The following is a 14,427-nucleotide window of genomic DNA, read 5'->3' as shown; positions in this document are numbered from 1 at the left end:
CCAGCAGTGTACATCTGATGTATAGGGGGCCGCTCTCCATAGCGCTAACCATTCTTTCCTCTTACAGAGTATGAGAAGGCCCAGTCCTCCCAGGATGCAGTTTCCTCCATGAACTTGTTTGATTTGGGTGGTCAGTATCTTCGAGTAGGAAAAGCCGTAACGCCGCCCATGCCCCTCCTCACGCCAGCCACACCTGGGGGTCTGCCTCCTGCCGCTGCTGTCGCCGCCGCTGCTGCCACCGCCAAGATCACAGCACAGGTAAGCAGGATAGCTTGTGGCCTTATGACTGCAGCCAATATGGCTGCCAGCAGAACCATAGCTGTGTGCCGGTTGCTTCCCATCTGAATTCTTGTGTTTTTATATGGGCGTTTATAAGAAACTTTATCAGGCATCTTCATGTCTGTCTGTTTTTTTCCTGTTGTCGTTATCACCTGTCTTTATAGACAATTGAACAGATCAGTGCTTTGGTGACTGGTCGCCGGGTCGTGTATTGTGGGGATAACTGGTCGCCGGGTCGTGTATTGTAGTGATGACTGGTCGCCGGGTCATGTATTGTAGTGATGACTGGTCGCCGGGTCGTGTATTGTAGTGATGACTGGTCGCCGGGTCGTGTATTGCAGTGATGACTGGTCGCCGAGTCGTGTATTGTAGTGATGACTGGTCGCCGAGTCGTGTATTGTAGTGATGACTGGTCGCCGGGTCATGTATTGTAGTGATGACTGGTCGCTGGGTCGTGTATTGTGGCGATGACTGGTCGCCGGGACGTGTATTGTGGCGATGACTGGTCGCCGGGTCGTGTATTGTGGCGATGACTGGTCGCCGGGTCGTGTATTGTGGCGATGACTGGTCGTCGGGTCGTGTATTGTGGGGATGACTGGTCGTCGGGTCGTGTATTGTGGGGATGACTGGTCGTCGGGTCGTGTATTGTGGCGATGACTGGTCGCCGGGTCGTGTATTGTGGCGATGACTGGTCGCCGGGTCGTGTATTGTGGCGATGACTGGTCGCCGGGTCGTGTATTGTGGCGATGACTGGTCGCCGGGTCGTGTATTGTGGGGATGACTGGTCGTCGGGTCGTGTATTGTGGGGATGACTGGTCGTCGGGTCGTGTATTGTGGGGATGACTGGTCGTCGGGTCGTGTATTGTGGCGATGACTGGTCGCCGGGTCGTGTATTGTGGCGATGACTGGTCGCCGGGTCGTGTATTGTGGGGATGACTGGTCGTCGGGTCGTGTATTGTGGGGATGACTGGTCGTCGGGTCGTGTATTGTGGGGATGACTGGTCGTCGGGTCGTTTATTGTGGCGATGACTGGTCGCCGGGTCGTGTATTGTGGCGATGACTGGTCGCCGGGTCGTGTATTGATGACTGGTCGCCGGGTCGTGTATTGATGACTGGTCGCCGGGTCGTGTATTGTGGGGATGACTGGTCGCCGGGTCGTGTATTGTAGTGATGACTGGTCGCCGGGTCGTGTATTGTGGAGATGACTGGTCGCCGGGTCGTGTATTGTGGGGATGACTGGTCGCCGGGTCGTGTATTGATGACTGGTCGCCGGGTCGTGTATTGATGACTGGTCGCCGGGTCGTGTATTGTAGTGATGACTGGTCGCCGGGTCGTGTATTGTGGAGATGACTGGTCGCCGGGTCGTGTATTGTGGGGATGACTGGTCGCCGGGTCGTGTATTGATGACTGGTCGCCGGGTCGTGTATTGATGACTGGTCGCCGGGTCGTGTATTGTAGTGATGACTGGTCGCCGGGTCGTGTATTGTGGAGATGACTGGTCGCCGGGTCGTGTATTGTGGGGATGAGTGGTCGCCGGGTCGTGTATTGTGGGGATGACTGGTCGCCGGGTCGTGTATTGTGGGGATGAGTGGTCGCCGGGTCGTGTATTGTAGTGATGACTGGTCGCCGGGTCGTGTATTGTGGGGATGAGTGGTCTCCGGGTCGTGTATTGTGGTGATGACTGGTCGCCGGGTCGTGTATTGTGGTGATGACTGGTCGCCGGGTCGTGTATTGTGGAGATGACTGGTGGCCGGGTCGTGTATTGTAGTGATGACTGGTCGCCGGGTCGTGTATTGTGGGGATGACTGGTCGCCGGGTCGTGTATTGCAGTGATGACTGGTCGCCGGGTCGTGTATTGCGGTGATGACTGGTGGCCGGGTCGTGTATTGCGGTGATGACTGGTTGCTGGGTCGTGTATTGTAGTGATGACTGGTCGCCGGGTCGTGTATTGTGGTGATGACTGGTCGCCGGGTCGTGTATTGTGGTGATGACTGGTCGCCGGGTCGTGTATTGTGGGGATGACTGGTCGCCGGGTCGTGTATTGTGGTGATGACTGGTCGCCGGGTCGTGTATTGCGGTGATGACTGGTCGCCGGGTCGTGTATTGTGGTGATGACTGGTCGCCGGGTCGTGTTTCCTCTGTCCTCACACATAACCTACATGAAGACTAATGGTTATTAATAGCTCGTCCTCTCTTGTGATCACTGAGTCTTATGTCTTTGTCTCTATTTCCTGTAGGAAGCTGTAGCCGGAGCGGCGGTCCTTGGCACGCTGACCAGTCCTGGACTTGTCTCACCAGCACTAACCCTTGCTCAGCCGCTGGGGGCGTTACCGCAGGCTGTCATGGCGGCACAAGCCCCTGGTGTTATTACAGGTAAGTGACTTGCACTGTATGGTTCTCCCTTAGTCTCCATAATGGCCGTCCAGTCTCCAGCTGGAATATAGACGGTCGGCCATATTGTTATATTGGAAGAATAATATGGCCAAGAGAGGAAAACTAAATGTGATGGATCCTGCGCTGCTAACCCCCCCACCCCCCCCCCCCCCGATACTTGCTGTGGATGAGAGGTGACCACCATCTGTATCCCTCTGTCTGCCGTGACCGATATACACAAGCAGATCTCCCATAAATAATCAAATCCCTTTAATAGCATTACACTGAGTAAGCAACAAGTGTGCCTCCAGCTGTTGCAAAACTACAACTCCAAGCATACCCGGACAGCCAACGGCTGTCCGGGCATGCTTGGAGTTGTAGTTTTGCAACAGCTGGAGGCACACTGGTTGAGAAACAATGCCCTAGGGAGACTGTAAGTGTTGTTTTTTAACCCATTAAAATGCAGTAATTTTTTTCGTATTTTTTTTTTCTCGCCTTTTAGCCATAACCCTAGGACCCATATTAGGGGGGTGATGATGATGGGTTTTTTTTTGTTTTTTTTTTTACGCCACCAATTGTACTTTGTAATGACATCACGAATTTTACCACCGAAATCTACAGAGAAACAAGAAAAAAATATATATATTTGTGGGCCAAAATTGAAAAAAAAAAAAAAATCCACGCCAATTAGCAACTTTTGCGGAGTTTTGCTTCTAGGCAGTGCAGTATAAGTGAGGCGTTCTCTTTATTCCGTAGGCCCGTACGATTACAATCAAACCCAATATAGATTTTCTTTTATTTTACTACTTTTAATAAATTATAACTTTTTATAATGAAATAGTTTTTTTTTTTTTATTTGTATTTTGTCTCCTGTAACACTTTTATTTTTCCTTACCCGGGTATGAGAGACTTTTTTTTTTGCGCCTCAATCCGTAATTTTATTATTTTTTATTTTTTTTTTTCATTTTCTTTGCTTCTTTTTTATTTTATTTTTGTCCATATAGGAGACTATTACATGTGATATTTTTGCTCTTTTCATTGCAAACACTGTTCACTGTACCACGGGGTGAAAACGTGCACAGAACATTCCCCCCCCCCCCCCCCCGACCAACCCCCCCGACCCACCACTGTAGGGAGTTTTTATATATACAGTGGTCCCTCAACATACGCTGGTAATCCGCTCCAAATGGACCATCGTTTGTTGAAACCATCGTATGTTGAGGGATCCGTGCAATGAAAAGTATAGGACAGTGGTCTTCAACCTGCGGACCCTCCAGATGTTGCAAAACTACAACACCCAGCATGCCCGGACAGCCGTTGGCTGTCCGGGCATGCTGGGTGTTGTAGTTTTGCAACATCTGGAGGGTCCGCAGGTTAAAGACCACTATTAGAGGAAGTTATACTCAATTGTCCCCGCCGCTCCGGACCGTCACCGCTCGTCACCGCTGCCCTGGATGTCGCCTTCCATCGCTGTCGCCGCGTCCCCGAGGTGTCCCCGACGCTCCGGCAAGGCCTCTGCTTCCCCGGCATCCTCGCTCTCCGATGCCGCCATCACGCCGCTACACACGCCACTCCTATTGGATGACGGGACGGCGTGCGGCGTCGTGATGACGACGATGGAGAGCGCCAACGATGCAGGGGATCCCGAAGAGGACGCGCCGGAGCCCCGAGGACAGGTAAGTGATCGTCAGCGGACCACACGGGGCACCGTAAACGGCTATCCGGGGGCAGCTGAAGCAGTCTGTGCTGGAGGATAGCCGTTTATGCGATGGCCCCGACATACAAAAGCATCGTATGTCGGGGCCATCGTAGGTCGGTATTATGAAGGGAGCCATTACGTAGGGCAAAACATAAGCCCCATATGGATCTGTAGATGGGATAAATAAGAGGAATGGTTATGGAATTCGAGGAGTAACTTGTTCTGTCAGGGGTTAATGACCTCTTGGGGGGGGGGCACAGAATTGTCGCACATGTTCAGTGTTTGCGGTTTCCCATGTACCAGATATTCTTTAGCCCTCGGATCACACACGGTCGCGCAGATTTATGAATGGCGTCTCCTTTCCTCGCTGTAGGTGTGACCCCAGTGCGGCCTACTCTCCCGGTGACCATACCACAAGTGGGGCTGGTTAACCCCATCCTCTCCAGCCCCCCGGCTTTGGCGCAGATGGAGGTGAAGAAAGAGAAGGAGGAGGAGGAGTTGGCCCCGGAGTTTGAGCGGCCGGAGATGCTGAGCGAGCAGGAGCACATGAGCATCTCCGGGAGCAGCGCCCGTCACATGGTCATGCAGAAGCTGATGCGCAAACAGGAGGTGAGTGTCCGCTGAGGGGGCTTTAGATTCACTATGGCGGCCGTGATTTGATGGGAAGGGGTACGGCTGCTATGTTTTGGGGGGAAGGATTGGTTTGTGGTAGCTGAGTTTTTTTGGGGTGGTTTGGTGGCTTTACTTTGGGTGCAAGGTTTCTGTATGGTGGCTGTGAATGGAGTGGTGTCTGGTGGGAGGTCATGTATGTGGCGGCTGTATTCTGTGTGGTGGGAGGTCATGTATGTGGTGGTTGTATTCTGTGTGGTGGGAGGTCATGTATGTGGCGGCTGTATTCTGTGTGGTGGGAGGTCATGTATGTGGTGGCTGTATTCTGTGTGGTGGGGGGTCATGTATGTGGCGGCTGTATTCTGTGTGGTGGGAGGTCATGTATGTGGTGGTTGTATTCTGTGGTGGGAGGTCATGTATGTGGCGGCTGTATTCTGTGGTGGGAGGTCATGTATGTGGCGGCTGTATTCTGTGTGGTGGGGGGTCATATATGTGGTGGTTGTATTCTGTGTGGTGGGAGGTCATGTATGTGGCGGCTGTATTCTGTGTGGTGGGGGGTCATGTATGTGGCGGCTGTATTCTGTGTGGTGGGAGGTCATGTATGTGGCGGCTGTATTCTGTGTGGGGGGGGATCATGTATGTGGTGGTTGTATTCTGTGTGGTGGGGGGTCATGTATGTGGTGGCTGTATTCTGTGTGGTGGGAGGTCATGTATGTGGTGGTTGTATTCTGTGTGGTGGGAGGTCATGTATGTGGCGGCTGTATTCTGTGTGGTGGGAGGTCATGTATGTGGCGGCTGTATTCTGTGTGGGGGGGATCATGTATGTGGTGGCTGTATTCTGTGTGGGGGGGATCATGTATGTGGTGGTTGTATTCTGTGTGGTGGGAGGTCATGTATGTGGCGGCTGTATTCTGTGTGGGGGGTCATGTATGCGGCGGCTGTATTCTGTGTGGTGGGAGGTCATGTATGTGGCGGCTGTATTCTGTGTGGTGGGGGTCATGTATGTGGCGGCTGTATTCTGTGTGGTGGGAGGTCATGTATGTGGCGGCTGTATTCTGTGGGGGGGGGGGGTCATGTATGTGGCGGCTGTATTCTGTGTGGTGGGGGGTCATGTATGTGGTGGTTGTATTCTGTGTGGTGGGAGGTCATGTATGTGGCGGCTGTATTCTGTGTGGTGGGAGGTCATGTATGTGGCGGCTGTATTCTGTGTGGTGGGGGGTCATGTATGTGGTGGTTGTATTCTGTGTGGTGGGAGGTCATGTATGTGGCGGCTGTATTCTGTGGTGGGAGGTCATATATGTGGTGGTTGTATTCTGTGTGGTGGGAGGTCATGTATGTGGCGGCTGTATTCTGTGTGGGGGAGGTCATGTATGTGGCGGCTGTATTCTGTGTGGTGGGAGGTCATGTACGTGGCGGCTGTATTCTGTGTGGTGGGAGGTCATGTATGTGGCGGCTGTATTCTGTCTGGTGGGAGGTCATGTATGTGGCGGCTGTATTCTGTGTGGTGGGAGGTCATGTATGTGGCGGCTGTATTCTGTGTGGTGGGAGGTCATGTATGTGGCGGCTGTATTCTGTGTGGTGGGGGGTCATGTATGTGGTGGTTGTATTCTGTGTGGTGGGAGGTCATGTATGTGGTGGTTGTATTCTGTGTGGTGGGAGGTCATGTATGTGGTGGTTGTATTCTGTGTGGTGGGAGGTCATGTATGTGGCGGCTGTATTCTGTGTGGTGGGAGGTCATGTATGTGGCGGCTGTATTCTGTGTGGGGGGGATCATGTATGTGGTGGTTGTATTCTGTGTGGTGGGAGGTCATGTATGTGGCGGCTGTATTCTGTGTGGGGGGTCATGTATGCGGCGGCTGTATTCTGTGTGGTGGGAGGTCATGTATGTGGCGGCTGTATTCTGTGTGGTGGGGGTCATGTATGTGGCGGCTGTATTCTGTGTGGTGGGAGGTCATGTATGTGGCGGCTGTATTCTGTGGGGGGGGGGGGTCATGTATGTGGCGGCTGTATTCTGTGTGGTGGGGGGTCATGTATGTGGTGGTTGTATTCTGTGTGGTGGGAGGTCATGTATGTGGCGGCTGTATTCTGTGTGGTGGGAGGTCATGTATGTGGTGGTTGTATTCTGTGTGGTGGGAGGTCATGTATGTGGCGGCTGTATTCTGTGGTGGGAGGTCATATATGTGGTGGTTGTATTCTGTGTGGTGGGAGGTCATGTATGTGGCGGCTGTATTCTGTGTGGGGGAGGTCATGTATGTGGCGGCTGTATTCTGTGTGGTGGGAGGTCATGTACGTGGCGGCTGTATTCTGTGTGGTGGGAGGTCATGTATGTGGCGGCTGTATTCTGTCTGGTGGGAGGTCATGTATGTGGCGGCTGTATTCTGTGTGGTGGGAGGTCATGTATGTGGCGGTTGTATTCTGTGTGGTGGGAGGTCATGTATGTGGCGGCTGTATTCTGTGTGGTGGGAGGTCATGTATGTGGCGGCTGTATTCTGTGTGGTGGGAGGTCATGTATGTGGTGGTTGTATTCTGTGTGGTGGGAGGTCATGTATGTGGCGGCTGTATTCTGTGTGGTGGGAGGTCATGTATGTGGCGGCTGTATTCTGTGTGGTGGGAGGTCATGTATGTGGCGGCTGTATTCTGTGTGGGGGGGATCATGTATGTGGTGGCTGTATTCTGTGTGGTGGGAGGTCATGTATGTGGCGGCTGTATTCTGTGTGGGGGGTCATGTATGCGGCGGCTGTATTCTGTGTGGTGGGAGGTCATGTATGTGGCGGCTGTATTCTGTGTGGTGGGAGGTCATGTATGTGGCGGCTGTATTCTGTGTGGTGGGAGGTCATGTATGTGGCGGCTGTATTCTGTGTGGTGGGAGGTCATGTATGTGGCGGCTTTATTCTGTGTGGTGGGAGGTCATGTATGTGGCGGCTGTATTCTGTGTGGTGGGAGGTCATGTATGTGGCGGCTGTATTCTGTGTGGTGGGGGGTCATGTATGTGGCGGCTGTATTCTGTGTGGTGGGGGGTCATGTATGTGGCGGCTGTATTCTGTGTGGTGGGAGGTCATGTATGTGGCGGCTGTATTCTGTGTGGTGGGAGGTCATGTATGTGGCGGCTGTATTCTGTGTGGTGGGAGGTCATGTATGTGGCGGCTGTATTCTGTGTGGTGGGAGGTCATGTATGTGGCGGCTGTATTCTGTGTGGGAGGTCATGTATGTGGCGGCTGTATTCTGTGTGGGGGGGGTCATGTATGTGGCGGCTGTATTCTGTGTGGGGGAGGTCATGTATGTGGCGGCTGTATTCTGTGTGGTGGGAGGTCATGTATGTGGCGGTTGTATTCTGTGTGGTGGGAGGTCATGTATGTGGCGGCTGTATTCTGTGTGGTGGGAGGTCATGTATGTGGCGGCTGTATTCTGTGTGGTGGGAGGTCATGTATGTGGTGGTTGTATTCTGTGTGGTGGGAGGTCATGTATGTGGCGGCTGTATTCTGTGTGGGGGGGGAGGTCATGTATGTGGCGGCTGTATTCTGTGTGGTGGGAGGTCATGTATGTGGCGGCTGTATTCTGTGTGGTGGGAGGTCATGTATGTGGCGGCTGTATTCTGTGTGGGGGAGGTCATGTATGTGGCGGCTGTATTCTGTGTGGTGGGAGGTCATGTATGTGGCGGCTGTATTCTGTGTGGTGGGGGGTCATGTATGTGGTGGTTGTATTCTGTGTGGTGGGAGGTCATGTATGTGGCGGCTGTATTCTGTGTGGTGGGGGGTCATGTATGTGGTGGCTGTATTCTGTGTGGTGGGGGTCATGTATGTGGCGGCTGTATTCTGTGGTGGGAGGTCATGTATGTGGCGGCTGTATTCTGTGTGGTGGGGGGTCATGTATGTGGCGGCTGTATTCTGTGTGGTGGGAGGTCATGTATGTGGCGGCTGTATTCTGTGTGGTGGGGGTCATGTATGTGGCGGCTGTATTCTGTGTGGTGGGAGGTCATGTATGTGGCGGCTGTATTCTGTGGGGGGGGGGGGTCATGTATGTGGCGGCTGTATTCTGTGTGGTGGGGGGTCATGTATGTGGTGGTTGTATTCTGTGTGGTGGGAGGTCATGTATGTGGCGGCTGTATTCTGTGTGGTGGGAGGTCATGTATGTGGTGGTTGTATTCTGTGTGGTGGGAGGTCATGTATGTGGCGGCTGTATTCTGTGGTGGGAGGTCATATATGTGGTGGTTGTATTCTGTGTGGTGGGAGGTCATGTATGTGGCGGCTGTATTCTGTGTGGGGGAGGTCATGTATGTGGCGGCTGTATTCTGTGTGGTGGGAGGTCATGTACGTGGCGGCTGTATTCTGTGTGGTGGGAGGTCATGTATGTGGCGGCTGTATTCTGTCTGGTGGGAGGTCATGTATGTGGCGGCTGTATTCTGTGTGGTGGGAGGTCATGTATGTGGCGGTTGTATTCTGTGTGGTGGGAGGTCATGTATGTGGCGGCTGTATTCTGTGTGGTGGGAGGTCATGTATGTGGCGGCTGTATTCTGTGTGGTGGGAGGTCATGTATGTGGTGGTTGTATTCTGTGTGGTGGGAGGTCATGTATGTGGCGGCTGTATTCTGTGTGGTGGGAGGTCATGTATGTGGCGGCTGTATTCTGTGTGGTGGGAGGTCATGTATGTGGCGGCTGTATTCTGTGTGGGGGGGATCATGTATGTGGTGGCTGTATTCTGTGTGGTGGGAGGTCATGTATGTGGCGGCTGTATTCTGTGTGGGGGGTCATGTATGCGGCGGCTGTATTCTGTGTGGTGGGAGGTCATGTATGTGGCGGCTGTATTCTGTGTGGTGGGAGGTCATGTATGTGGCGGCTGTATTCTGTGTGGTGGGAGGTCATGTATGTGGCGGCTGTATTCTGTGTGGTGGGAGGTCATGTATGTGGCGGCTTTATTCTGTGTGGTGGGAGGTCATGTATGTGGCGGCTGTATTCTGTGTGGTGGGAGGTCATGTATGTGGCGGCTGTATTCTGTGTGGTGGGGGGTCATGTATGTGGCGGCTGTATTCTGTGTGGTGGGGGGTCATGTATGTGGCGGCTGTATTCTGTGTGGTGGGAGGTCATGTATGTGGCGGCTGTATTCTGTGTGGTGGGAGGTCATGTATGTGGCGGCTGTATTCTGTGTGGTGGGAGGTCATGTATGTGGCGGCTGTATTCTGTGTGGTGGGAGGTCATGTATGTGGCGGCTGTATTCTGTGTGGTGGGAGGTCATGTATGTGGCGGCTGTATTCTGTGTGGGGGGGGTCATGTATGTGGCGGCTGTATTCTGTGTGGGGGAGGTCATGTATGTGGCGGCTGTATTCTGTGTGGTGGGAGGTCATGTATGTGGCGGTTGTATTCTGTGTGGTGGGAGGTCATGTATGTGGCGGCTGTATTCTGTGTGGTGGGAGGTCATGTATGTGGCGGCTGTATTCTGTGTGGTGGGAGGTCATGTATGTGGTGGTTGTATTCTGTGTGGTGGGAGGTCATGTATGTGGCGGCTGTATTCTGTGTGGGGGGGGAGGTCATGTATGTGGCGGCTGTATTCTGTGTGGTGGGAGGTCATGTATGTGGCGGCTGTATTCTGTGTGGTGGGAGGTCATGTATGTGGCGGCTGTATTCTGTGTGGGGGAGGTCATGTATGTGGCGGCTGTATTCTGTGTGGTGGGAGGTCATGTATGTGGCGGCTGTATTCTGTGTGGTGGGGGGTCATGTATGTGGTGGTTGTATTCTGTGTGGTGGGAGGTCATGTATGTGGCGGTTGTATTCTGTGTGGTGGGGGGTCATGTATGTGGTGGCTGTATTCTGTGTGGTGGGGGTCATGTATGTGGCGGCTGTATTCTGTGGTGGGAGGTCATGTATGTGGCGGCTGTATTCTGTGTGGTGGGGGGTCATGTATGTGGCGGCTGTATTCTGTGTGGTGGGAGGTCATGTATGTGGCGGCTGTATTCTGTGGGGGGGGGGGGTCATGTATGTGGCGGCTGTATTCTGTGTGGTGGGGGGTCATGTATGTGGTGGTTGTATTCTGTGTGGTGGGGGGTCATGTATGTGGTGGTTGTATTCTGTGTGGTGGGAGGTCATGTATGTGGCGGCTGTATTCTGTGTGGTGGGAGGTCATGTATGTGGTGGTTGTATTCTGTGTGGTGGGAGGTCATGTATGTGGTGGTGGGAGGTCATGTATGTGGCGGCTGTATTCTGTGGTGGGAGGTCATGTATGTGGCGGCTGTATTCTGTGTGGTGGGAGGTCATGTATGTGGCGGCTGTATTCTGTGTGGTGGGAGGTCATGTGTGTGGCGGCTGTATTCTGTGTGTGGGGGGGGTCATGTATGTGGCGGCTGTATTCTGTGTGGTGGGAGGTCATGTATGTGGCGGCTGTATTCTGTGTGGTGGGAGGTCATGTGTGTGGCGGCTGTATTCTGTGTGGTGGGAGGTCATGTGTGTGGCGGCTGTATTCTGTGTGGTGGGAGGTCATGTATGTGGCGGCTGTATTCTGTGGTGGGAGGTCATGTGTGTGGCGGCTGTATTCTGTGTGGTGGGAGGTCATGTATGTGGCGGCTGTATTCTGTGTGGTGGGAGGTCATGTATGTGGCGGCTGTATTCTGTGTGGTGGGAGGTCATGTATGTGGTGGCTGTATTCTGTGTGGTGGGAGGTCATGTATGTGGCGGCTGTATTCTGTGTGGTGGGAGGTCATGTATGTGGCGGCTGTATTCTGTGTGGGGGGGGTCATGTATGTGGCGGCTGTATTCTGTGTGGGGGGGGGTCATGTATGTGGCGGCTGTATTCTGTGTGGTGGGAGGTCATGTATGTGGCGGCTGTATTCTGTGTGGTGGGAGGTCATGTATGTGGCGGCTGTATTCTGTGTGGTGGGAGGTCATGTATGTGGCGGCTGTATTCTGTGTGGTGGGAGGTCATGTATATGGCGGCTGTATTCTGTGTGGTGGGAGGTCATGTATGTGGCGGCTGTATTCTGTGTGGTGGGAGTTCATGTATGTGGCGGCTGTATTCTGTGTGGTGGGAGGTCATGTATGTGGCGGTTGTATTCTGTGTGGTGGGAGGTCATGTATGTGGCGGCTGTATTCTGTGTGGTGGGGGGTCATGTATGTGGCGGCTGTATTCTGTGTGGTGGGAGGTCATGTATGTGGCGGCTGTATTCTGTGTGGTGGGAGGTCATGTATGTGGCGGCTGTATTCTGTGTGGTGGGAGGTCATGTATGTGGCGGCTGTATTCTGTGTGGGGGGGGGGTCATGTATGTGGCGGCTGTATTCTGTGTGGTGGGGGGTCATGTATGTGGCGGCTGTATTCTGTGTGGTGGGAGGTCATGTATGTGGTGGTTGTATTCTGTGTGGTGGGAGGTCATGTATGTGGCGGCTGTATTTTGATGGGCGGGGGTCATGTATTTTGGGATGTATATGGCGGCTGTATTTTGGGCGGGGGTCATGTATATGGCGGCTGTATTTTGATGGGCGGGGGTCATGTATATGGCGGCTGTATTTTGATGGGCGGGGGTCATGTATATGGCGGCTGTATTTTGATGGGCGGGGGTCATGTATTTTGGGATGTATATGGCGGCTGTATTTGAGGCGGAGGGAGAACCTGTACTATGTCTAGCGTATGACTCTGTTTTCCGTCACAGTCCACAGTCATGGTTCTACGTAACATGGTGGATCCGAGAGACATTGATGATGACTTGGAGGGGGAGGTGACGGAAGAATGCGGCAAGTTTGGCGCCGTGAACCGGGTGATCATCTACCAGGAGAAGCAGGGCGAGGAGGAAGACGCGGAAATCATAGTAAAAATATTTGTGGAGTTCTCCATGGCCAGCGAGACGCACAAAGCCATCCAAGCGCTGAACGGCCGCTGGTTCGCCGGACGGAAAGTGGTGGCGGAAGTTTATGACCAGGAAAGGTTCGATAACAGCGATCTATCGGCGTGAGCCCCGGACTATAACCCCCATCCTCCCTCATTGTCCTCGTACTGTTTTATTTTTTAACTGTGGATTTGTCCTCATTCTGCCATGTAGGATTCTGGGTAATAAATCGTCTGCTTTTTTTTTTTTTTTTAATCTGTTTTTTTTACTGACGTTTTCAGCCGCTGTGTGGGGGAGGGGATGTCCGCACCGATTCTTGGCCTCACACCCCCATTACCTCCAGAGCTGGATTTGAAGTTCTGCTCACGAGGCCGTCTGCATGGGGGTCCATGGAATGTTTTCTCTACTAAAAGAGAACCGAAAATCTGGCGTATGATTTTGGCGCCACCTTCACCTAGAAGGAGCAACGCAGCCTCAGTGTCGTTCCCTTGTTCTGTGTCAGTCTTTTCCACACAGTTTGCCTCTGGGCATGCAGGGAGTTGTAGTTTTGCAACAGCTGGAGCCCCCCGCCAGACTCTCGTGCTGGACTAACCTTTACAGCATGGGTCTTCAGGTAACAAAGTACAGCTGTGGATCTGATCATAGGATGAGACATGTTACAGCAGAATAGTGAGTGCAGCCCTGGAGGATAAGACATGATGTAACAGCAGAATAGTGAGTGCAGCTCTGGGGGATATGACGATGTAACAGCAGAATAGTGAGTGCAGCTCTGGGGGATAAGACATGATGTAACAGCAGAATAGTGAGTGCAGCTCTGGAGGATAAGACATGATGTAACAGCAGAATAGTGAGTGCAGCTCTGGAGGAGAAGACCTGATGTAACAGCAGAATAGTGAGTGCATCTCTGAAGGATAAGACCTGATGTAACAGCAGAATAGTGAGTGCAGCTCTGGAGGATAAGACATGATGTACCAGCAGAATAGTGAGTGCAGCTCTGGAGGATATGACATGATGTAACAGCAGAATAGTGAGTGCAGCTCCTGACTTGGACCATGACGTGCATAGCCATGGATATATTATTAATGGCCGTTATTAGGGTGGGGTGACCCTTTATAGAGGGGTCTTTACATTCAGGATCCTTTTCCTATCACAGAAGAGGCCGGGGATGAGGTCCCCACGTAGAGCTGTATTGGGGGCCGCAGACCATGTGCTGTGTTCAGGTTAAACTCCTCATCAGAGGGGTCACATGGGCCATCTACATGATTGCCCCCGACCACAGTCACCAGCATATAGACCATTAAGAAGGCAGAGCTGCAATACCACATAAAACCTGAGGCCAGGTGTGGCGCTGTTTTTTCTCATCCTGGATCCTTTAGCCTGTTCACCCACAATAAACCCAACACACAGGTTATAGTGCGGGTGACCAGGAGCCCAATGAGGGGGTCACTTACCTATATATGTCCAGTAGGTCCTGAGATAAGTCCCCAAGAAGATCCTCTGCTGAATTCAGTGAAACGCGCACAGGGGGCGGGGCTCTGTGGCTCAATTTACATATTCATTGTCTGTGATTCCACATCATAGTGAAGTGGAGTCACAGACAATGAATATGTAAATTGAGCTGTGGAGCCCCGCCCCCTGTGAGTGATTCACTGAATTCAGCAGAG

At 52.8% G+C, this 14,427-nt stretch overlaps 1 protein-coding gene across 1 annotated transcript in view; it reads left to right on the top strand.

Moving 5' to 3' along the window:
- PUF60 (poly(U) binding splicing factor 60) overlaps positions 1 to 13,023 on the top strand; it is a 44,831-nt gene extending 31,808 nt beyond the window's left edge. The window contains exons 8-11 of the mRNA XM_056554329.1: positions 68 to 258; positions 2,517 to 2,652; positions 4,725 to 4,960; positions 12,590 to 13,023. Of these exons, the coding sequence (XP_056410304.1) occupies positions 68 to 258; positions 2,517 to 2,652; positions 4,725 to 4,960; positions 12,590 to 12,889 (863 nt within the window). The 3' untranslated portion in view covers positions 12,890 to 13,023. The remainder of the gene's footprint in view (positions 1 to 67; positions 259 to 2,516; positions 2,653 to 4,724; positions 4,961 to 12,589) is intronic.
- The last annotated feature ends 1,404 nt before the right edge of the window (positions 13,024 to 14,427 follow it).

Source organism: Hyla sarda, unplaced genomic scaffold (assembly GCF_029499605.1).
Source record: "Hyla sarda isolate aHylSar1 unplaced genomic scaffold, aHylSar1.hap1 scaffold_67, whole genome shotgun sequence".
Classification (NCBI taxonomy): domain Eukaryota; kingdom Metazoa; phylum Chordata; class Amphibia; order Anura; family Hylidae; genus Hyla; species Hyla sarda.
The sequence above is the reverse complement of the archived record's forward strand: the minus strand, read 5'-3'. Positions and strand labels throughout refer to the sequence as shown.